This window comes from Centropristis striata, chromosome 21 (assembly GCF_030273125.1).
Source record: "Centropristis striata isolate RG_2023a ecotype Rhode Island chromosome 21, C.striata_1.0, whole genome shotgun sequence".
Lineage (NCBI taxonomy): Eukaryota > Metazoa > Chordata > Actinopteri > Perciformes > Serranidae > Centropristis > Centropristis striata.
The window spans coordinates 10290444-10315816 of record NC_081537.1 but is presented as its reverse complement, the minus strand read 5'-3'; the positions used below and the strand labels follow the sequence as shown (position 1 = coordinate 10315816).

Sequence of the window (25373 nt, the reverse complement as noted above, 5' to 3'; positions counted from 1 at the left end):
CCTTTTAGTTGTTTTTCACCGAGGTGTTTAGTTTAGGTTGGTTACGCTTCGCATTTAATGCCATTTTGCACCTTCACCACGCGCCAGGTGGATACTGGTACACGCATTTAGATATATTATGATGTCTCCTGTGAAGGTAGGAGCGCCCGAAGAAATTAAACCTTATTACACCACCTATTGTCTAACCTCGTGTACCATTATGTTCTTCTAACAATGGGGAAACACACATTTAGCGTGAGAAAGCTACACACTACCTCTAACATCCGTGTGCACCGTGTTTTTGTAGCCTTATGCATTTTTTTATTCGTTATTAAGCTAGCTTAATTGGCCTCAGGCTATTTGCACCTGTACAACGGCCACAGGTGAAACCAATCAGTGTTGACAGCCTTACTTTGAAATAATGTGTATACTTTAGCTGAGTGTTGGTAATAAGTAAATGAAAATAACGTTGATAACAACGACTGGGTGGACGTAATGTACCTGTGCATTGGCATTGCGCATGCCCACACATTCACCCACAGATGTTTGAGCACGTGTGGACCAATGGACGTGCAGGTGCTGAGTGCATTTACCATATAGAGTGGGGAAATGCTAATTAAAGGGACATTTCACCCCAAATATCAAAAATACATATTTTTCTCTTACCAGTGCTATTTGTCAGTCCTAATTGACTCTACTAGAGTAGGGATGTCTGCTGTCTCAAACATATAGATGAGATGGCACACAGCAAAAATACCTTTTTCAAAAACTCAACAGCAATGAATTCATGACCCTCTTACTCAAGATAATCTGCAGCTGTTTTAGGAACTATAACAAAGTCTTGAGTAACCGGGTCATGATTTCTGCAAAGAGAAATTGCTGTGGGGGGCTTTGAGCACCACAATCTATCGAAAAAGTACTATAGGTAAGAAGAATGGTGTGTTTTTTTGTTTGGACAGTTATATGCCACTAATGAACATACTAAGTTTTGTCCAGATAATTAGATTCGGCTAGAAAATGAATAAATGAAACAATCAACTCAATTTAAGCCATTTAGATCTATAATTTCTACAAAAAGTTCAGTAAAATGTATTTTCAAGCCTTAAAACTAAATTGCTTTCATACTTACAGCCATTCTGTATGTTTTGGATTTCTATATTTTCAAGTTTTTATTTATTTATACAATGCAGTCGTCCATCACATTAGTTTGAACACTATATAAGCAGCAGAGTGATGCAAACCCCTTCCCTCCCATTTCCCTCAATTTCTCCGTAGTTTGATCTCCTATTACAATAAACATACACAACAAGAAGTTAAAGGGAAACAAGACAAATGTACACACTTTAGGTTTCCATACTGACAGCTAAGGAAGGTAAACACAAGTATCCAATATACTCCAAGTTTTTATCAAATATACTTCATATATAAGCATGACCCAGTTCTTCAGGAGCGGATTCCTGAAATCACTGCATTCCTGCTTGTGGTTAAAATGGTTTCCAGATTCCTCAGTTGGCCTTTAAAAGCACATTCATTTCTAGTTTCACACTTTTCTTACTCAGACACCAATAATAGGCTTATATTATCAATTTAAGTTTGTCTCAAGGTGAGACTTTTTTTTTTTTTTTAGATCTAGCCTACATCAAGGCTAAATTCACTTAGTGTCCCCAGACAATTTGCAACAAAAGGAAGGACATATCTTTTTGGATTTGTGTTGATATTGATATAACAGGATTTCCATCAGTTATACTCAATGCAATGGTAATTTTGTAGTTTGCCATTTATATGAGCATGGTTTAAATTACACTCTGAAAAAAAGACGGGCTTCTTATCATTTTTGTTCAAACGTCTATGATCTTGTCTTTTCTGTCTTACATTCAACCATCACACTGTGAGGACATTTTCTTACAACAGAGGAATTGTTCAGATGACCTCTGCCAGCAAGACAGAAGTGATCGTATTTTCAGTGGTAATAGAAATATAATATCGTTAGATTAGTGACTACGCAGGCAGCAGATAACTCCAGAGCAACGTGAAGTTCATGCTGTGCTGTTTGTTGTCCTGAAGCATCCTGGAAGGGAGGATTGGAGGGCCATTACATTTCACTTTACATGCAAATTTATTGAATAACTTCTTCAACAACCTACTCCAAGGTTAAAAAATTGAGGCTGACGTTTTGTATTTGGGAGGATATTTATTTTGTCAGTTTAGTAAAAATAAATTCTAGATTGTGTGCGAGACACAGTCATAATTAATATTGAAAACGTCAAGTAAAATGAATAATTAAATAATATTGGCAAAGACTTCATTCTTAATTAATTCTGGACATTGATCTCCTCTGTAAAGATAGTCAGAAGTTAAACTGATTCAGTCCAGAATAAAGGATATTATTAGTTTGCAGTCTGTTGAAATCAAAGCTCTCATCATGAAAATCATTAAGTACAGTTTCCTAAAACCCTCCCATTTATAGTCACTTATAACCGGAAATCCCACTGCTGGATTTTCATATCAAACCACAGCCAGATAGGTCTCATTTCAAAGAGCTTCTGACTGGGATTAAAGAAACTTCAGCCTTCTTATCTGTTTTGGAAATGGGAGGTTTACCATAAATTTCCCTACTTTTGAGAGCTTTGGGGATTGGCTACCAGATCAGCAGGTCTGGTTCTACCTCAACAGAAACATTGTCTAAGCACTTCTTTAACAATCTAACAAGTCTGCTTGAAGTTGGACTTTTAAAACTTTAAAACTGTGTCCTTCAGTACATGTTGCGTAAATTAGAACACAAATTGTGGCATGGTGATGCTGACAGTAAGTAATAGTTAATGAATTAATATGAATCCTTTAACATTGGTCCGAAATTCAGAAAAATTCAAAGAGATATCTCTGTTTGACTGCGATCCTCACCCATATCTTAATATATAGAGGGAGTCAGAGGGCATGCTGCTTATTTGATATCAAACTGAATACTTTTAATAAAAACACCTTTAGTGCTGCCTGCCCATGACACTTAGCAGCTTTGACAGACTGAGTGATTAATAACTGCATCAAACAGAAATTCTAATCAACTAGCTGGCAGAGAGAAGGGCTTTAGAAATGGGAGCCATCTTCACTCGATTCCACAGGGAGATTAATCTGCAGCAGCTCGCACAGCCTCAACATCTTTCCCCCGTCCTCTATGGTGTCATTCATAAAAATGATCTGCTCATTTACTCTCACACCTGCCACCTCTTCCCCTACGGCGCATATCTCCATATATAGAGGCTGTGGCATTAATGTGGCGACTGAAGCATTGTGTTTATATACAGGCATTCTCAGTGGGTAAATATGATATTTTTTGTCATGCCAGTGCTGTGACAAAATTTGTCGAAATGGTTGATCCACCGTTTGCCACGATTGCATGTAATTTGGTACAGGGGATGAAGCCTCTTACCTTTGGTGATGTCAGCCCTGTCACCAGAAAACAATGTTAGCATTGTACGTTTCGGCAAAAAACTTATCTGGCTCCTTTTTAGTATCTGTATGAGACGGACGGGGCTTTCAACTAAATGTAATGTAAAAACTATTTGTGTCAGTGTTAGACATTCAAAGCAAGTGCCCCGGAAGTCGGGTTAAGTTAAACTCTATAAACTGATGAAGATTTTGGAGGTCAAAGGTAGGGTTACAAAAATCTGTGACTTTTCAAAATTGGAAACATTCCATGGGAATTAACAGGAATTTTTGGGAATAAACCGTAATAATCCGGGAATTTATCAAATTGAAGGTTGACCTTTAACAGGGAACTTAAACATTGTTGGGGTAATATTTAGCTCAACATTCATGTTTTTGTTGTTCTATGAAAGAATTGATTGTTCAATAAAATAATTAAAAATTGATAAAGTTCTACTTACAATACATTTTTTGAAATGTGAATTTTTATTTTGAATATTTCCAAATTCCCCAGCTTCAAAGGTCAATGTCACTGTGACATCACAAAATTCACTTTTGGTCATAACGTAAGAATTCATAAAATTTTGACATAATTTCACAAAAATGGATAAAAAAAATTGAAGTGATGACGTTTTATATTCAGAGGTCAAATATATACGTGGATGTAAACTGTAATGTAATTTAATTATTTATTTATTTTTTAAGCAGCTAGGACTACAATGAATAATTTTTTTCACTTTTGATCAATCAGCCCCAGATCAAAAGTCTGTTTTTTTTTCCACAACTTAAAGAGTTTAGTTTATTGATCTCTTTGTTGTGTTTGCTGTAAATGTTTGTTTCTTTTGGGATCTTAATCAGTGTCAAGGTGAAGGTCCAAAAAATGTGAAAATAAGGCTGTGAATGAATGATTCACCGCTCCAATCATTTTCAAACTCTCCCTGAATGAATGCCAATACTAGCAAACACAAGCCACTGTGTCAGCGCTGGCCTAAAAGCAGAGATTTGCTTTTATAATATTCAGTCCTAAATCAGAATTTCTCTTGAGAGATTTGAGTGACATTGAAACAGTGGCATTCATTTAGCTTATTTCATCATGGCTGAAAGACAGGAGTGGGGACCTTTAATGAAATCCAGACAGGCAGGGTGGGGATTGTAAATGCTCCCCCAGGGTGGCTCTCAGCACTTTGCCCGAATCCTCTAGCCTCTCAGTGGTATATACATGACATTTCATTCTAATTACACTAATTACTATATGTATCAGCTGAGGGACAAGGAATACCCACAGCACTAAGTTGATCAAGTTTTATTAGATTTCTGGCATCAAGTGGAATCTGCGGAGTGTCTTTTGTTATTATGCTGTTTTTAAAAAAACAATTAGTTGTCATATAGTGATGCAGAACATAAAAGATAATGAACTCTTAATGTTGAAGAAACGCTAAGATGTCTGATTAATCCAAAATCTACTAGCTGGTGGTAAATAATTTACAATCCGATATCTCATGACAAGATCACGTTTTTTAGAACTTAAATACACAAAGCGTTATTTTCCCTGTTGTTTACACACTGCCAAACAGTAGCAGCACTTTTGTGTGTATTAATATGCATGCGGCGAGTATGAAACACCTTTTTTATTTTTGAAATCACTCAACCCTGCAGGCCCTGGCTTTAAACCGCACTTGAATTGATCCTCTCCTTTAGAAGACCTCCACACTTTGTTTTGATTTGTACAGGCACGTGTAGTGACTTGGGTGTTAATATGAGCCCCTGAAGGAAGGATTGAACGAATTGCTTTAATATAAAAACACGGAAGAGAGAGAATATTACAGCAGTTTTAGCTAGAATCTATTGCCACACAGTATCTTAAGGTAGAGATTTTATGGTTGTTTTATTTGTTTTTTAAAGCTCTTAATGGTTTGGGTCCAATTGTTAATTTGGCTTTCAGTTGTTATTCTTATTATTTCTAACAATTCTCCCTAAAAGCACTATAAAAATAATCTCAACACACAAAACCAAACTTATCGGTGTGACTACATCCCATTAGGGGTAAATGATGAAATATGTTGTTTTGTGGTTTGGGTGTACTGACCTCTTAAAATTGACTTGCTCTCCAGAATCCAATTATTTGTGTTGTCTTCTTTTTCTTAAAAAGAAGCAGAAAAAACAAGCTGTGAAATTGGCTTTTCTGAGCTTTTTTCCCCCACCACTAGAAGGGAAAACAGGGTCAATTTTCTCCAAGAAGCCATTCTGCTTTCTCTGTTTTTCTTTAGCTGTTGTGAAATTGTTGTTCAGAGCTGTAGATACTGTTTATTTCCGTGCTGCACTCAGGCTGCTGGAGCTAAATACAACAGGTTTCAAAGTGCTGTTAAAGCCATAGTTTTGGATGGAGCGCTTTGTCAAAATTGATTTCCTGCCTGTTGTGTGAATGCGACACGCAACATGATGATGCGACATCAACAGTAATGCTGATATTAAATCATTTCTTCAGAAAAAGAGCATGTCTGTATTGAAGCGTTGCTCAAACCTTTTAATAGACCCAATTTTAGATCCAACTTATTATTATTTTACGCATTTTCCCTTGTTGCCATGGCAAAGCGCCGGGGAAAAAGGCGAAGGGCTGCTCACGGTTGTCTTGGATACGACAGTTTTCCCTTGTAAAGTAATGAGAGGAGCTGAACCTGTGGGAGCACAGGGTTATTTTTAGGCCTGACGCCAGCCTGCATGTGTGGATTAAGACTTGTTTGGTCGCTGGTGCGTGTGTGTGTGTGTGCGTGCGTGTGTGTGTGTGAGCATGTTGACAGGCATTAATGCAGCCTCACTGTGGGAACAGCTCAAGGCGTTTTACGCTTGGCATACAAACACCTGGGCCACCACTTGTGTTATTGCTACAGATCAAAATGTGCTTCAAGATGCACTTCGAGAAAAAATTGCTTCTTCAGATGCAGGCTTTACCTTGAGAGAAATAAGACGCCTTGCTCCCCCACTGCTGTCAGTAGGGGTGTAACGTTAGGTTGATATAGATCGATTCATGGGTGAACAATCTAACTGCATCGTTGCATATCGCCGTCATTCATATACACTTTTATTTTGACAATCTCTGTTTTGTTTTAGAAGTAAACTCATCACACAAATCGACTCTTTAAGTCGACCCATAAAAATCACTTGGACTGAAAACGCAATGTGGCACTTTGTAATCTATTTTAGTCTTTGTATTAAAGAATGGATTGTTTTTCATTAAAATATCTGGAAGAGCTCATAAATAAAGTGGTAAAATCATATTTTAGTTGTTTTTGTGAGTTTATACAAATGTAACAGGTTTTGTTAAATTGGCAATGATATCGTCTCATATCTTTCGCTGGCCCCTGAATCGAACCAAATTGAAGTCGTACAGTGGCAGAATTTATGATATCGCAAATATCGTGTAGTTTTCCAATTAATCAATCTAATAACGTGTCATGGTGAAACCCTACTGTCAATTTTTAAAAAATACCATTCAATTTCATAAAAAACATATATTAAAGCTGTCTATCATTCATTTTCTTGAACTAAAGTGAATTCAGAGCATATTCTTTGCCTGCAAACAGTTCTAAACATGGCAATGCCTTAGCTGACAGCTATGCTAAGGGTGCATGTTATTATGGATCCCACTCCAGTTGGGTCAATATGATTGGTCAGGACCGGTTCGACTCCCCCAGTGGAGATTTAGTGTGAATTGGTGGTAGAATAGTAAAGGTTGCTGATTGGTTGATTAGTTTGCAAAACTAACGCTTAACGGGTGACAGTAACTTTAGGGTTGGGCTTAATTTATAATTACCTAAGGTCTCATGTAGGTTTAATCATGTTAAATTAACGACTTCTTACAAACGCAGCGGTGGCATTTTGCTAGCTTCTTCCAAAGACAAGAACACCATAGACTATATAAATAAGAAGAACACCCAATGTGGCGACACAACACTGTGATGCAGTACGTATGGCACTGTGCTGACCAATTATAACGTTGCAGTGTGTGACTTGCTCGTAACTGCAGTGGGATCCATAATAATGTGGTGCTAACAATGCCAAAAACAGCAACAGGAATTCCCATGCACAAACATGCATGCACGGTCAGTCTGGCTACAACAGTTGTTTTTTTCTTAACAAAGAACAGAGAAGGTCTGATTAAAACAGACACTGAGGAAACGTGACTTAATTCTCTTGTCAGCACACTGTTACTACACTTTTTCCTTAAATAGTGAATAGTTGTTTACTGCTATATTAATATTCTCAGTGTTGTGTACAGCCCTTTTTGAAGACCCCAAAGCCCTCGCCCTTATAATTTCTTATACAAGACTAAGGTGATGCCGCAATTTAAAATGAGTCTATTGTTGTGCTGGAAAGTGTTTTCTTTTCATATGGGGCATCAAAAACGTAAAGAAATATAATTATAGATCTTTGTGCATGCGCAAAACACACACACACACACACACACACACACAGCTGGTGTCTAATAGATTGACAGTGTAGAGATGATAGCAGGTCTGTAAATGTGATGCCATGACAGCTGTGTTTTTGAGCTGCTCTCTTCCTGAAATGCAATGTGGAAGATGGAGATTTGTGTAAGTGTGTATGTGTGTTCAGTGGGAAAATCTCTCAGCGCAGAGACATTCTAGATACTCAAAATATTAGCAGGGTCTTTTCCATCAGAGGTTATTGTGAAAATTCCCACTTTGACCGCTATTGAATGATCTCTTATTTACACTTTGTTAAACTCCAACTTCAGTCTTCCTTGATTGCAGGGATTGATTACTGGTTGCAATTCTTAGTAGACATCCAGGCTTTTCTACAAGAAAATGCTACCAATTATCAAGAAAATGCCACCACTAGTGATGACTGCACCATCATTAGATCTTGGCCAATTATTCCCCATCAGTAATGCAGAATAAGAGAGAAGGAGGATGGCAGAGTCAGAGAGCACAGAACATCCTGCCCACCCCCCAAACCTCCTTCCCACCAACCCCACCCCAGTGTGTCAGCCCAGCTCGAGCACGGCCAAGCTCTGCTGCAATCGGCTTTGACTTCTTAGGGGCCGTGTGGTCTCTGCATAGTTTTAACAAGCTCTGTCATTTCGCTGCGCAAACACGGGATGCCACGGATAAGCCTTGGGGACTGGTATGTGGTATTAAGGACCTGATCCGCATTGATCAGAGTTTTGCAAAAGAGCTGCGTCCCTTCAATGTGCTTCAATGTCACAGCCACATATAGGACTGGGCAATTCATTTAAATTTACCCTTAATTAGGATTTGAATGATTAGATGCAATAATACTCTCATTTTGTCTTGTGTTCCAGCAGACCACTTTTCTTTACATCGGGGAGCTTTTGCTCATATTTGTTGACCCGCTGGCTGAATATGTTGGATATAGTTGCCTAACAAATTTATTAGACGACCTGTCATAAAAACAAGGAAACATAAAATTTTAGAAATCTTTTAAAAGCTTGTTTAAAATGAAAATGTTATTGTTATTTATTTGGTAAATAAAATTAATTCACCTTTTTATAGCCTAATTTGAGCTGGCTTACTGGGCTTCTCTGAGAAGTCAGAAATTAATCAAGCATAACATTCATCCATTAAAACTCATTTTTCTGTTCAGGAATGCAAGTAAATAACTATAATTTCCCATTTTTTTTGTAAAACAGTAAATTCGAAAATTCATGGATATTTGGCATTAAAAATATAATTTCGGTTAAAGAACTTCTACATACTGCTGTATTAACCATTACAGAAACATGAAAAAAAAAATTTTTAATTACTAATGCTGTTAATTTAGGACAGCTGTGGCATAAACCAATGGCCTTATAAATTTGTAAAGCACTGTACATTTTTTCAGTTTTCAATATTTTGTGGCAGTGGACTTAAACATTAAGTACTAATTAACTAACTTACTATATATTGATTACATTTAGTCGTATACATTAGGTTGTGGAAGTGCATTCATATTACAACATAATTGATCCTATTTATTTATCTATCAATTTGCAATTGGATCAAGTAAAACAAAAAGAGAAATTATAAAATACACCATTTAAGTCTAATATTAAGGACATTTTTTAACAATTACTAATCTCGAAAACATAATGAAGTCGCCTACGCTCCAACAACCAAGCCAAAATTAATAAACATAGAGAAAGGCACTTGAAAAATGTGACAGCTTTCCTCTATGAGTCAGTTACACTGAGTTCAGGTCGTGCTATTCCAAATATGATTTGACATGTTCGTGGGTTAGGAGGAATAGATTTATTACATAAGGCAAAGAGAGGGACTTAAATATAGACCAAAAACCATGAACAGAATAAAATAAATGGCAGAATAAACCAGGTCATTGCACAGATTAATGGATATTAGATTCATAGAATGATACAGTTAATCTAACCTGTCATTAGAGTAAGGAAGTATATTTAAATGGATTATTTCAACCCCCGTTCATACGGATGTATATAAAGCAGTAGTACAGGTCTACCAGATAGATTCCAGAATTTCGGTCCCAATGCGTCCCAAGGCTCCCCTTATTTTGTTGGATCAATATTGCGGATTATAACTGAAAAATGTCCTTCTCCAGTGAGCTCACATTTAATATTTAATAGGATAAATCTTTAACTGATGCCTTGGGATGTGTTGGTAAAATGCTCAAATACAAAAACTGCAGAACTGCACCTCTGAACAAATAGGATGTGGGAATATTTTGATCTCTACACACATATAGTCAAATTAATAGAATTACATTTGACTGAACTCAAAGACATCTTGATATTTGTGTTCACTGATACCTGAGAGGCTCAAAAAGAAGTGAGAGTTAAAAGTGAATCTTAGAGAAAAATGTCACCTGTAAGCAAGTTTAGAAATGGTAGCTTCTCTGTGGTAAAGGGTATGGAAGCCCTGAGAGGAAACTTTTTTTTAAAGAAAGATATGGCAGTAATGTTGCATTACTTGCTAACATATACTATTTCGACCTTGTGTTTGCATGAAGAAATTGGAACTCAACAGGATGAAACCATGAATGTTTTTAGTCCTATCCAGTGGTGCATTCTGCCTCTTGTGGCCAAAAATGAGTATTACAACAACAAACACTTAAAAAATGATCAGAAAATAAAAATACATGTTATATACCAGATCTTTTTCTTATTTGAGTCTAAGGGCTTCCTTAAAAAGAGAAATAGATTTTGTCAGAAGAAAGTATATTTAGTCAGTTTCTTAAATAAATAATGTAAGAAGCCAGACAGGAAGCATACCAGTCTTTCTGCATTCGGCCAGTCCATGTGATTCAATGTGAAAGATATGGCAGTAATGTTGCATTACTTGCTAACATATGATATTTCTACCTTGTGTTGCATGGGCGCATGAAGAAATTGGAACTCACCAGGAAGAAAACATGAATGCTTTCAGTCCTACTTAGTGGTGCACTTCTGCCTCTTGTGGTCAAAATGAGTATTACAACAACAAACACTTAAGAAATGATGATCCTGAAAAAAAAGATAAAAATATATAATATATTTTTAAGTAACTTAGAAATATTATCCCAGCAAATCTTTTTTCACCTGTTATTCACCAGATTTTTCTTACTTGCCTCTAAGGGCTTCCATAAAAAGATTTTGTCTGAAAAAAGAAAGGTATTTAGTCAGTTTCTAATAGCAGTAATGTTGCATTACTTTCTGACATACAACATATTTACCTTATGTTTAAAATGCTCGGCGTGATTACAACTCACCAGGAAGAAACGATGGATGCTATTTGTCCTATTTAGAACATGGTGTAGTGGAGCATTCAGCCTCTTGTGTCCAAAATGAGTATTACAACAACAAACACAAGTAAAAAGACCCTGACCATCAAAAGAAAATACATTTTATTCTGACAAAACCTTTTAACTCCATTTTAGAAAATGGATCACCAGATTTTTTTCTTACTTGTCTCTAAAGGCTTCCATGAAAAAAGAAAATAGATCTTGTCAGAAGAAATAAATATATTTAGTAAGTTTCTTAAATAAATAATGTGAGAAATCTTTTGTACTGTTGCAGATGTCTGTCCATGTGACTCCTTCAATGCTTCATCTCTCTGAATCTGATCAGTGTTGATGAGGCTGATATCAGATTTTCATGTCTGCATGCACCGATTCAGACACAGTGAACCCAGGTTTTGGTCACTGGATCCACCATGGCTAACTATTGCCATGGCAACCAGGAATTAGCATCCCTGGATAGCACTGTCTCTCCCTCGTCAGCTGCACTCCTGACGTCCTCACCATTGTTCTTGTTCGATCTCTCTGTCACCCCCCCTCTGTCTGCCCCACCTCATGTTTCCACACAGCCAGAACCTTCCCTGCCTGACAGTTTTCTCCTCAACCCCTCTCCTGTTTTCTTCTGTCTGTTTCTCCTCTCATGACTATGATTCCCTTTTCTGTTTGTGCTCCCCACACCCCCTCCTTAACACCTGATTTCTATTCACTGTGTGTACTTCACAAATTCCACATCACCTGATAAGCCAGTTCTGAATCTCAGGACAACGGATGCTTAGTCTCTTCTGTCTCTGATGCTGTTTCTTGCTGCTCCATGTTAAACGGATCAATTGGAATCAGCAGAGATCCTCACTAAGCTAATGTTAGCTGCCTACCCACTCACTCACCCGCTCACTCAATCTTTCCAACTGTTGCTAATAGTATCCCCCATGGACATGACGGCTAAAACTGTTTGGGTGTTGCCAGAGCAACCAGCTATTCTATTTATAGCTTTTAACAGAATTAGATACCAGTTGTTGTGTGCGTGAGCTTGTTTGGACAAATTAAGAATGAGCTGTGCACACATGCAATGATGACAGAAAAGGATTTGTTTTCTTTGTCATGACTGCATTTAGATGTCCACTAATTCCTGCAGGTTCAACTACAAGAGCAGAGTATATCACAATGTGACAGGCTATAAAAAACAAGCTATGAAATATTCAAAACTCTGACTTTAGATCTGAGGGAAGTGGTCCTGTTAGACATTTGCTTTTTCTACAAAGAAGCTTCTGCCCCTTCCTCCCTTGTTCAAACCTTTATTCTGCCTCAGTGATCTGACAACCAAGGGACTTTACATTCATATTCACAATCAATACTTCATTAGTGTTTTCAATGCATCTCTCTTCTCTCACTTTGCACTCTCTTTCATTGCAGTTGACCTAACAAGTTTTGCAGAAGATACTGGGAGGAACCAATTCTTAAAATGCCCGTGGCAACATCCAGCTCTGACTCCGGTAAGTGGCTTTGTCTCACTGTGACAAGGGTGTGTGTGTGTGTGTCAGTGAGAGAGATATCGACAGAGAAAGAGAGAGAGAGAGAGAGAGAGAGAGAGAGAGCGAGAGAGAGAGAGCGAGAGACAAGAGGGAGGAGATACTGAACGGTTTGTAGTTATTCCAGCACTCAGGACATGTATCTCATCTCCAGAGTTCTAATGTGACTTAATGAGCTGGCTAATGGAGCGCTAAAACTCCAGCCTTAGATCAGTCATGCCTCGAAGGATTTGCTGTTGTGTCCTTCGTGGCCCTCCACTCATGCACACACATGCACTTCAAATCTGCACTAGTGGCCAGTAGTATAAATGCACGTGAGCATGCATGAACACACGCACGCTTGCACACAAATGTTGTTTGTTATGGATTGATGAGTGATCAATGATGACTGAACTAGTACGGTGTGAAACCCGGAGGATTAAATGATTTGCAGGCTCCTATTGAGTGTCTTACATAAATTCTATGAAAATAATGGATGTAGTCATAGTGATGTCTCACTGGCTTGTGGACTGGTGGAGGCTTTGAACCCTCGCACCCTTGTCACAATCTCTTCTTTTTTTTTTTTGCAACCAGTGCATGTAATGAATGGATCAGAAGCAGGACGGACGCTGTATTATCCTTGTAGCTAGCCACCTAGTCTGGTTAAAGGGGCATTTGTTATCCAAAATGAACGGATGACTTTTTTGAGTGGGTTTTAGTACAAATGAACACTGACATTTTTAGGTGATAGAAGTGGAAGTTAACTTTTATTAACCGAAAACCCACTGTAAAAGGTTCAAAAGTCTAAAATGGAAACACAGTGCACCATGGTCGTGACTGGTAGCCCTGCCCTGAAGTAACCCTGTTTTATTATGTAGTTTATTCTAAATTGGACCATATTCTACAAAATGAACATCATGCTGTATTGAAGAATGTTGAAGTTGGCAACTGAGTCCGTAAAACTTAGTAGGAAAATGAGTGAATCAAGTAAGAAGAAGTATTTTCTAGTGCTGCACGATTAATCTAATTGCAATCGCGATTTCACGCTGTGCAATTATGTAATCGCATAAAAGAGTGCGATTTAAATGTGCCTGTGAACGGAAGTATCTGTCCCGTGTGAAGTGTTGAGCCCGGTGACTCCACATCCACACTCTGTGCGGCTGCAGGTTTATAGTCACGTGACTACGCAGCTTTCAGCAGAGCACCCAACATGGACGCCGAGGAGGAACCGGAGGAGGGACAAGCTCAGTTGATAGCAAAAAAAATGCAACTTCCATTATATGCCAATACTTTAGATTCAGGTACGAAGACACTGACCAAAAAGACGTGCTGTGTAAAATATGCAAAGCTAATGTCGCTACGTCCCGAGGCAAGACAACTAATCTATACCAACATTTAAAACAACACAGAGAAAAATACGAAGAATGCATTCAAATGACAGCCCAAACAGGGAACGTGAAGGATAAAACTGAAACCCGCCTGAAACAACAACAACAACAACGCACAATTACAGCTACATTTGCAAGTATCACGCCATACGAAAGGTCCTCAAGGAAATCACTGACTCCATAACACACTCTTTGGGGCGAGACATGGTGCCGATTTATACAGTCAATAAGGAGGGATTTCAAATATGATTAACACACTGGACAGGAGATATCAGCTACCCTCGCAGAACTTTTTCTCCCACACCACTATCCTCGAGCTGTATGACAAACGCCGCAGTGAGGTTCAGATGGAAATGGCCACAGTCCAGTTTTATTCAACCACAACGGACTTGTGGTCAAGCAGGACCATGGAACCTTATATAAGCTTGACCGTCCACTTTATTGACGATGACTTTGAGCTTAAAAGCCGGTGCCTGCAAACATCGTATTTTCCCCAGGACCACACGGAAGAAAACATCGCATCGGGTCTGAAGGAGGCTTTGGCAGCATGGGGTCTGTGTGAGGGACGTCAGGTTACCATAACTACAGACAACGCGAGTAACGTCATAAAGGCTGTGGAGCTGAATGACTGGCAAAGGTTCCACTGTTTTGGCCATAGGCTTCATCTGGCCATTGGTAAGTAAATTATTATTTTCTACACTCCTTTACTTATTTATGGTTTGCTTTTTTGGTTTGTTTATTCATTTTAATTATCCGTATCTTGTTAACTCGCCTTGTATGATCAAATTGAGACTGCATTATCATTCATGCATGGTACAGCACTAGAACAACAAGCTAATTGTCCTTCTGTATGTAAAAATGATCCATTCACTTACTGAAAATCTAATTATTTTAATTTCAATTTTGTCACAGCTCATAAACATGTCTCACACACACACACACACACACACACACACTCAAAACAATGATCTTTATTACTGTTTTAAGACTCAGTTGTTTCAGATAATACTGTATGTGTCTTTGAACCTAAAGAGGAGAAGAGTCGTTCATGGGTGTCTTTCACTCTTCTCTTTAACAGAAAATGCTGTAAAAAATTAGGCTCACCGTACCAACAGGGCCATTGGAATATGCAGGAAGCTTGTGGGACACTTTTCTCATAGCTGGAAAAAAAGGGAAGCTTTAAGGGAGGCACAGAGGGAGCTCAACCTTCCAGAACATGCAATGGTGACAGACTGCCAGACACGATGGGGATCCACGCAGAAAATGATAGCAAGAATCCTGGAACAACAACGTGCCTTGACCAAGGTTCTCTCTACTGACCGCAAAACACGACAGCTATTGCCCTCATGGCAAGACCTGGATGTCCTCGAATCCATAAACAAGGCTCTCAGCCCACTCCAGGACTTCACGGATGTCAGCTGAGCAATATGTAAGCATATCATATCTGAAACCCATTCTCCATATTGTGAACACCTCATTGCTGGCCGAAAACCTTGAGGACACTGACCTTACCAAGTCACTGAAAACTAAAATCCTAAGATACCCCAATGAAAAATATCAAGTTACAGAGGACCTGCTGAACATCACAACATTCCTCGGTCCAAGGTTTAAATCAAAATACATGAACACAGAGGAGATGAGGATCATGAAGGAACGAGTGATCTCTGAGGTGGTGAAGTAGTAATTTCAGCACACCACAGTGATGAAGGATAGCCCAGATTTGGACAATTCACCACCTGCAGCTAAAGCTAAGAAGAAAACTTTAGCCAGTTTCTTCCATAACAGCACACCATCAGCATCAACAACACCAGCTACCTTGATGGCACAGTCCAAGGATGCAGTGACTACTGAACTCAACACATACACTTACATGCCTGGTGCGGATCATGAAGAAGATCCACTGAAATGGTGGAAGGGCCACAAAATAAATTTCCCTTTGCTGTTCAAACTAGCACAGAAATATGTGCATACAAGCAACAAGCTCTGCATCAGAAAGAGCTTTCAGCGCAAGCGGTAATGTGGTCTCAGCCCATCGCTCCTGTCTGAAACCAGAAAAGGTTGATATGTTGTTGTTTTTTTATCAAAGAACCTCTAAAGTGGTGGTACCCTTTTAGAAAGAGGATATGGAAGAACAAGTTCATTATTTAAAAAAGAATGTACAGTGGTAACATTTTTATTGGTTAACTGATTCACTTTAAGAGGAAGTTGTAGTAGGATACAAATTATAGCCCATTTTGAAATTTAACCACTGATTTTTGTTACAGTCCTCTTTAATGTCCTTTTTTGAGCAGTCAAAATGTATTATTTTATTGTTCTAGTTGTACTTAGTGTTTAGAGAAAGGCCTCCACAGAAAGGTCTTCAAGTTATAATGTAAAGCAACACAGCCGTTGCACTTTTAAGGAATGCCTTTGTTATGTTAAGAAACAGGCATTTGTCTCTGTTTGCACTTTGTAGAAATGCTTCTACTTTTTTTTTTACTGTACAAAATTGTGTATCAAGTAGTACTTGAAAGGTTTACCAAAATGCCAACAGAATGGTACTTAAGTTTACAATTAGTGCTACTACCTTTGTACTTTGCAGAAATGCCCTTATTCTTTTCAAGAGTACTGTAAGAACTTTTGTTTCAGTAGTACTTAACAAGTTTACATAAATGCCAGCAGAAAGGCATTTGATTTTACAGTAATGACACTGTTTTTGCAATTTGCAGAAATACCTTTTATTTTCAAACTTTTTATTTATTTTTTCATATTAAGTTATTTGGAAAAAACACAGTGCTGTAAACTTCAAGTTTTGTATTTTTTGTGTCATATTTGTATGTTATGATTTGAGAAATGTACAAACTATTGTAATTCTCTGTGTTGTCCTTGATATTCAAGCAAGTATACTTATGACACCATTAATTTATAATATCGCAATATAGTCCACAATAATTGCAATCGCACATTTTCATCAAATCGTGCAGCACCGGAGTCTCCCCCGGCTGGTCATTAGAAATAATGCAGGTTTAAGGCCCGAAGGAGGCTGTGTGGCGTCTTCAATGGGTCATAGTTACTGTGGCAATTAAGATTTTAACTTAATGAAAAAATATTGATATTATTGAATAGCGGCTTAAATCACAAGTTTCATCACAATACGATATATCTTATATTTGGATGATACAATATTTTGATATTTGATGAACTTGCACCATCTGCCACTATGATTTTGATTTGATTCGGTTCAGAATCCTGTGATCAGTAGGAGAAAATATCATATACCCATTTAATACAATCAGTTACATTTATATCAGCTCACAAGCAACAAATATGAATGAAAAGCAATCTATTCTTGTAAGTGACAAGAACATAAAGTTGGTATGTCAAAGTAAAGGTGTATCTTATATATTATGTCTACAGGTATAAATATTTCCACTTTGCATCAGCGTTATTGAAGCGTTGATCACCAAATCGATGTAGCGATTCAGATTGATGTACCCCTAGTGCTAAAGGCGGTTTGTTATGAAATGGATTAATATTTGATAGTGTTTTTCATACTAACAGACTCTACTTCAATGCTGTTGTGAAAGCTTACATAAAATTAAAGGCATTCTAGTCAGACAACAGATGCAGGAGTCAGTGCAGTAACTCCAAACATGGCATCTGCCCTGGACGCACCATGGCTTGCACTGGATCCCAGGTTGTCTAAACTGGTTGATAAAAAATAAAGTATGTGACTATTTTTGCCTCAAATACCAACAAAATGAATGACATCCATATGCAAACATTTCCTTAGAATTGTGGGAATCCAAGTCTAATTTGCTCTGACATTCATGGTCTTTCTGTTGGCGTTGTGTCAAAGTAGATTTTTTTGATGTATACCTTGGCACTGATATCAAAGTTGAAAAAGTTCTACTGTGACAGCAGTTGAATTACATTTCATATTAGTCTCTAGACTGGCACATAGCCATACTTCCCTGCATTCCTCCTCACTCAGTGCTGAGGGCAACTGATCCAGACACATAAAAGATTGAAAAGCCCTAGCCAGATGTCTGGGAAATTAGGACTCTCAGAATATTGGTTAACAGAGGACCAAAACTCCAAAGCGTTATAGTATTTTATCATGTGGTTATAAATTGCAGGAGTCAGCTGTCGGATAGAGGGAGAAAAGCAGTTCCGCGGAGACCTAAAATGTGTGTGGAGTTTCTTTTTTTGTAATGGGCTGTCAGTCAGTCTTGATTTGAACACCAGCCGAGGGCACAGTCTGGATGACTGGCATTTTTAGCAACACACAGTAAATTGTTTCTCCAAACCAATTCATGTCTATTTTAAATTTAAAAAAGCAGTGTGTTCAAGAAGGCTATTTTTTGCACAGGCTCAGAGGAGGGTGAGAGAAGGGTCAGTTTTGATTTTAAACAATAACATATTTTTCAGCTCCTCTCAGCGAAGGAACTTTATTTACGAGCGGAAAGTACAAATAGGAATCTCCTAATAAATGCCATTTCCTGAGAATCTGTCAAGGCTGGCTGTGTTTGTACCTGAGTGATGTCATTAATGGAGCATCACTCATATATGTGTCACATCCTCCTCACACGCCAGCCTTCTGCTGCTCTTTCCCCCAGTTAACCCCCACAGGGAGGCTTGGAGGGAAAATCGTCCTGCCTCCTTTTCTCCCTCCTCCTGGAGAAAGCATCATACATCCCTCCCTCTTTCTCCCCCCCACCCTCCACCTCCCTTTCTTTGCTCAAGCTCACAACCCTCTCTCGTCTCCATTCATTCATGCGGAGGAGAAGACGCTCAGCCAGGCATAGCTTATACACATTCACGTCAAGAGCAGGTGGAGAGGGAGGAAAGAGCGAGGAGCAGTTTTGGCAGAAAGAGGAGAGAATCAGGGACTGATAGGGAGGGAGAGAGAGAGAAAGGGAGAGGGAGGGAGATCTCTCAGTCTGCCTCAGATACAGTATTGGGTGTGTTACTGTAGAGAGGTGTTATTCACCATGGCTGGCAGCCTGTTTGGAAGGCTCTCCCTGGAGGAGGGGGACTCAGCCAACTCCCTGGAGGGCCTGGATATCAAGCTGGGGGGAGAAGGTAAGAACACAGGTCCCTACCTGCTGGGTGTGAGATAGATGCAGGACACTTTACAAAACAGATGACTTCTGTTTTTTGACTTTTATGGGTTTTGTCACAGGTTAAGGAGGATATACACTACTGGACACAAACTGTGGGGAAGCTGAGCAGCTTAAATCTCTGTTAAAAACAATGCAAGCAGGCGGCAATACTCTCACGTACACATTGGTTGTTGACGGCTAGTTGGCGTTTTAAATTCGCATTGCACCTGCTCCTGATGTGCCGGTTCAAACCTCCAGAGTGTGATGAGGATGAGGAGAGACAGATTAGGACCCAGGGCAGCATGTGATGTACAGGAATCTGAGGCAGCAGACTACAAAGACAGGAAAGGAGACAGCAAGGTGCAGTGAAAACATGGCATGTTTTCTTTAACTTGATTTACAATACAAAGCCTTATTGTAACATGAGATCTACAGAGGGTGAGAGACAAAGGGATGCACTTTAAGATAAGTAAAGAAAGTAAAAAGATTTCAAGTGCTATTTTCATTATCGATTCATCTGTCGATTGTTTGCTAGATTATTTGGTCTATAAAATGTCACAAAATAGTGAAATGTCCATCCAAGTTTCTCAAAGTCTAAAGTGATGTCTTGTTTTGTCAGTCCAAAACCACACAATATTTAGTTTAATATGATTATAAAAGAGAAAAGAGAAATCTCCCTATTTGAAAGGCTGAAAACAGATTTTCTGCCATCTTTGCATTAAAAATTACTTTAAAAAAAATATATATATATTGCAACTCTAATAAGAAGCAAGGACCAGTCTGTTTAAAGCAACCATGTATTTGTTGTATTGAATGCTAATGCACGGATACTGTTTGCCCACACAGCATAAGCCACCATACATTCAATTCATTATTGATGTAGATCATTAATAGTGCATGTGTTTGCATACTCCACAGTAATATGGGGTGAGTCTATTTCTATTTATGTTCTTACATCTCTTAGGTGTTGTCGTTTAAAATTAGTTACGGTTAGAAGCATCATTACATCATTACAGAGTCTATTGCATGTCACACAGTACACCATGTTGCAAGATATCCTCTCCTCTGTAATGTAGCTTGACAAGACAACGGTGACAGCCGTAATGAATCACATTTTCTGTCAAACCAGTCGCATCCCGTCTATCAGTTCAGATGAGTGCATACGTGTGTTTGTGAGAGAGAGACAGAGAGAAGAGTAAAGAGAACGAGACCTCCAGTGCATTGTACATTCATAGAGAGTAGGTAGGGGGTCATTCATATGCAACAGTGTTCTGATCAGAGACAGCACGCTTGAAAGTGTCAGACTCGCAACCTTCAAATAACTCTGGCTGTCTCACTTTCACCCCCCCCTCCTCTCTCCACACACACACATTCCCACACACACTCTTCCCAGCGAACCCTCACACTTCCAGAGGAATATTGTGTGTGCTTACTGGACTAATGAAGCCATGTTCAAACACAGATGATGGATCATTGAGTACAGTGTGTTGGTAGGATTAGACTGTCAAAGATAATCGCAGGGTTTCTGGAGAACAGGACAGTTTAATTCTGTTCTGGCTGAGGGTCTTCGATAATGTGGTGACACTGGTAATTATTTCATCCGTATCACACCCTCACAATCTCTGTTTGCTCTTTCATTAACTGCTGCGGGGGAAGTGGATGCACAGGCAAAGTCAAAATGTTTCCTTTCGAAAAAAAACTCCCCTGAAAACTTTGAACATGAACTGATCCCCCGCCCGCACTCTCTGTGGCCAAAATCTGAGGTGTAATGGGAGCTGCTGTCCATTTGCAAAATGTCAACAAATATCACAAGTGTTGTCTCCAGTGGTGACCTTCAGCTGGCTAATAGGGCGATCCAGCCCGTACCCATATCACGCCAGCTTGGAACAAGCATCACCATGGCGATGGGGTGGCCTGAATGGCAGCTTTAAGTCCCTCATCTTGCTGATTTGCTACCCAACAGAGAGAGGAGGTCAGGGTTACAGTGCTTCCCCAGAAGACGTGGCCAAATGATCGATAGTGTGCAGGATTTCTGGTTCCTTTTCACTTTTCCTGGATTAATTAAAGGCCAGGAACATCCAAAGTCGCAGTGATTTCAATTATTTTGGCTGATTAGATGTCTTCTGAGGACTGTGTGGGGGCGGGAACACAATGTAGTTGATTGCCTCTCGCTCACACACTCCTTCGGATTAATCTTTATTGAACCTGTTGGGGCAGGAAAATGACCTTAATCATCAATGCTGTGTTCACATCGTATTATTTAGTGATCACAAGCAACTGATCGGAAAAAAACATTTATCAGCCTCGCATTTGTAGTTTCAAGCTGGAAATATAGAGATGGCAACAATATACAGCATAGTACCCCGATATTTTGCTTGGCAATATTATATATCAAACTGCTCTGATATCACTTTTAAGAGTATACTGGAGATAGTGGTATCATATGAAACTAGAAGATCTGAGGAATCTATAGGCACCATGCGTCAGGATATCGTGTTGGGAAGTTGTCAAAATAATGCTGCAAAGCTTCTTTTTTTTTTGTTCAAAAAAATTCAGAGCAGTGAAGCTTTAATTTGAGGAAAGTTTGAGAAAATGCTGCAGTTGTTGTCATCCATACATGTTTGATATCAGTTAAGTTTGACCTAATACTTTGTTGGTCAGTCTGCTGGTTTGACTTTCATTGTGGAGAAATAAAAAGACTGAAGTGACGTAATTAGACTGAGAATTTTCTCTTATTTGAAAAAACAATTCTTGATTAATTTTGTGGACACAAAATGCAGTAAAACAGTTGAATCACAATATATTGTATCGCAATACTCACCATATCGCAAAATGCTTAAAGTCACAATAGTATTGTGACTCAAGTACAGAGATAAAATCGTATTGTAGGGCCTCTGGGGATTCCCACCTCTACCTGATACCATATTTCGAAGAAAAGGAATATATTGTGTATTGTTCAATCAACACATTTTCTTTTGCCTGCCATGTTTCTTCATAATATGATGTCAAATCAGCAAGTCATGTACCAAAACTTTTGCCAACTTTCTGACTTGAGGGGGCGTACATGTGAATTTTTCCAGTCAGGAACTGATTTTTCCGATTATTCCGACATCCCATGAATGCAGGGTCAGCATTGATTTAGTTTGCCTATGCTAAAATGGTGACATCAGACCCTCGAGTCCTACGTAGCAGCTGTTTATTAACCCATTGACACCTAAACGCATGTAAAACCTCTGGGCGATTTTAAAATAAGCCCCTAACACCTGAAGTTTTTCTGGAAATTCAACAGAAGTGTCAATGCTTCTACTAAATAATAGATTTTTCAGCCTCTGTAGCACATAGAAATGAAATTCAAAAAGTATTGGAGAGCTTATACAAATACTACAAAACAACGTATCCGCGTTCCAGGCTTCAATGGGTTAAACATACGCATCTCTACAGCTACATTTGGACAGTATATAATTAAAAAATTGCATTTTTTCTATAATTCTACTAACCAGATGAGGAGAGCTATCGAAGCATGCACACAAGTACATTACACAATGAGAGTGCCCACACATTGTTCACACATGTTCTCTAAAGCTGTCATGATGGACTTGTCTTTTCAGTGAGCTCCTACACCAGAGCAGTAGTCACATTTTACCTGTAATAGCTGTATTCTGAATGCTCAAAAGAAAAGCTTCCAGCCACATAAAGAATCAAACACATACCGCAAGGACACATTAAAGATACACTTGAGTCATAAATGATTAATCTGTTCTGGTATGCACAACGGAATATTCTCCAATCCCATTTAATTCTCCACCACTGTCTTAGACATTCATCTTTTGCTACCTGAGGGACTGATAGTAATTATATTGTGCTGGAGATCAGGGAGGCAGAATCGAAACTAATAGCAACCTTAAAGTGTTTAATAATGTCTGTCGAGGCCCGGGAGTGTTTTATTACATAGAGGTGACTTTTGGTAATTTAAAATAGTTTCAGTGTCATCCGCAACATTTTTTTTTCTGTCTTTTTGTAATGGAATGACAGAGAAATAAAACTGCAGTAACTTCCAAATGTTTCCAGGAAACAATGAAAATATCAATGAGTTTTTGAGGAGAAGACTGCTCAGAAATCTGTCAGTGTTTTCACAGGACAGAGCAGGTGTTATTACTGCTGCAGAGTGACCATACTATTGAAATTACCCTGCATTATCACCACCAAGGTCTTCACTGTGACTGATTTTCACTGTTCTTCTCTGTGTAATTGTGATCATACAATGAATTTTAAGTCCATTTTCCAGACTGAAATATGTTTTGTTGTAGAAATTCCATGATACATATTAGCTACTTCTGAATACATTGTTCCTCATGGTGCATTGGACAGAATCTAATCCAGAACCTCTAAAATAACCAAAGTCGTATAAACTTGAAGGGCACTAGGAGAGTGCAGACCTCCGCCGAGGCAATGTTAATGTTCTGACTGGAGCCGCTCCAAAATGTAATGTTTTTTTCTTCTTGGCTCATGCTACAACCTTCCATTAAGTTTCATGAAAATCAGGTCTGTAGTTTTTTTGTAATCCTGCAGACAAACAGACAAACTGAAAACATTACCTCCTTGACAGCAAAGCAGATGGTGATGAGAGTGTTGAATAAATGTCCATAAAATCCATTTAAAAAAAAGTGTCTCCTGACCTGAATACGGCCAGTTTATTGTTTAAGATTTTGATTAAACAGATTCTAATAAAGCATGATTTACACACTTCAAGTGTGAGGCTTTTTTGTAGGGAGAAACATTTATATATTGCATATTACAAAGAGTTCTAATATTAAGGTTTGGGCTTGAGCATATTGCAAAGCATAAATATCAAAGTGACTTTAATTGATATTTTTGGAATAATTGTATCAAATGAAAAGATTTACTTACTGAATCTGCAGCTCCCCTCGGTTTTACAGGTTTGTTCTGTAGGGATTTTCAGCCATAGAAATTGAATAGGAGTAGAGCAGACATTAACCTATTTAGGCCTAAAATGCCTGGAAAAAATGCCTGGAAAACCTATGGGCGATTTTGAAAGAACCCCCTAAAACCTGAAGTTTTTCTGGAAATTCAACAGAAGTTTCAACGCCTACTAAATAATAGATTTTTCAGCCTCTGTAGCAGATAGAAATGAAATTCAAAAAGTATTTGAGAGCTTATACCTGTGGCTTTTGAACATGAGAGTTGAAAGAGACAGGAAATGGCAGTGAGAACTATGGTCTTAACACATGGGGCAGATGCTCTGCCAACTGAGCAGCACTATTTTCAATCAAAAATGTAAAAATAAAGTGTCAGTACAATATTTTTTTTTTGGTGTCAGTGCAGCATTATTTTCAATTAAAATGTAAAACATAAAGTGCACTAGTATGACAGTATATGGACTGTAAGCTACTGTTTACAGTTGTATGTGATGATGCCTGAATAAAAATACTATGCATAATATACTATCTATATTGAAATGACATTGGACTGTAAACTACTGTTTATACCTGTATGTGATGATGACTGAATAAAAATCCTATGCATAATACTAATACATGCCTATTAGCAAGATGTAAACATGATATGACCATTGGAAGAAATAGACATAGTTCTCATTAGCCTACTGTAATAAAAATAATAATAATAAAACATTTTATCTATATTGCACTTTTCAGGGTACTCAACGACGTATAAAGTAATATAAGACATAAAAGGTCATGATTTCTTATATCATCACAATCAATTAGTATTATTATTATCTCCAGATGGCCACAAATCTGTCTGTTCTTCTGTGAAAATATGTCGTCTAAAGACATATTCCTCATCCATAAATCCTGGTTGATTGGTTCCGAGGGTTCAAAGTCCAGATCAGCAATAAAATCATCGGCGCTATTTTCATCAAGATCGCTTCCGTCACTTACTTCTGAGCTCCTCCGCTATAGTCGTCCTCCGCCATGATTTCAAAGTTCTGGAATAGTCCCATGTTGCACTGCAACACACCCGCATGTAATCTGATGCATTTCATTGGCCAAGAGACCGAAATAGGTGGAAAAAACTACAAAACGACGTGTCCGCTTTCCCGGCTTTAATGGTAGAATAACGCAACATCGTTCCCGGGTTTAATGGTAGAAATGCGGTAATGCTTTCCCAGCTTAAATGGGTTAAACAGTTTGCGGTGGTCATTTGACGAGTTCAAAGGAAATAGTCCTGCAAGTTGACTCAAGTTAGTC

The 25373-nt window shown here is 38.5% G+C and overlaps 1 protein-coding gene across 3 annotated transcripts in view; it reads left to right on the top strand.

The window, feature by feature from the left end:
* Nucleotides 1-25373, top strand: part of mpp2b (MAGUK p55 scaffold protein 2b) — a 52634-nt gene that overhangs the window by 333 nt on the left and 26928 nt on the right. For 2 of the 3 annotated variants that reach the window (XM_059324874.1, XM_059324873.1), the window contains exon 2: nt 12577-12656. In XM_059324874.1, the coding sequence (XP_059180857.1) occupies nt 12626-12656 (31 nt within the window). In that variant the 5' untranslated portion in view covers nt 12577-12625. Of the gene's footprint in view, nt 1-12576; nt 12657-18999; nt 19124-25373 lie in introns of those variants that run through there. The other variant, XM_059324872.1, reaches the window with a different exon arrangement.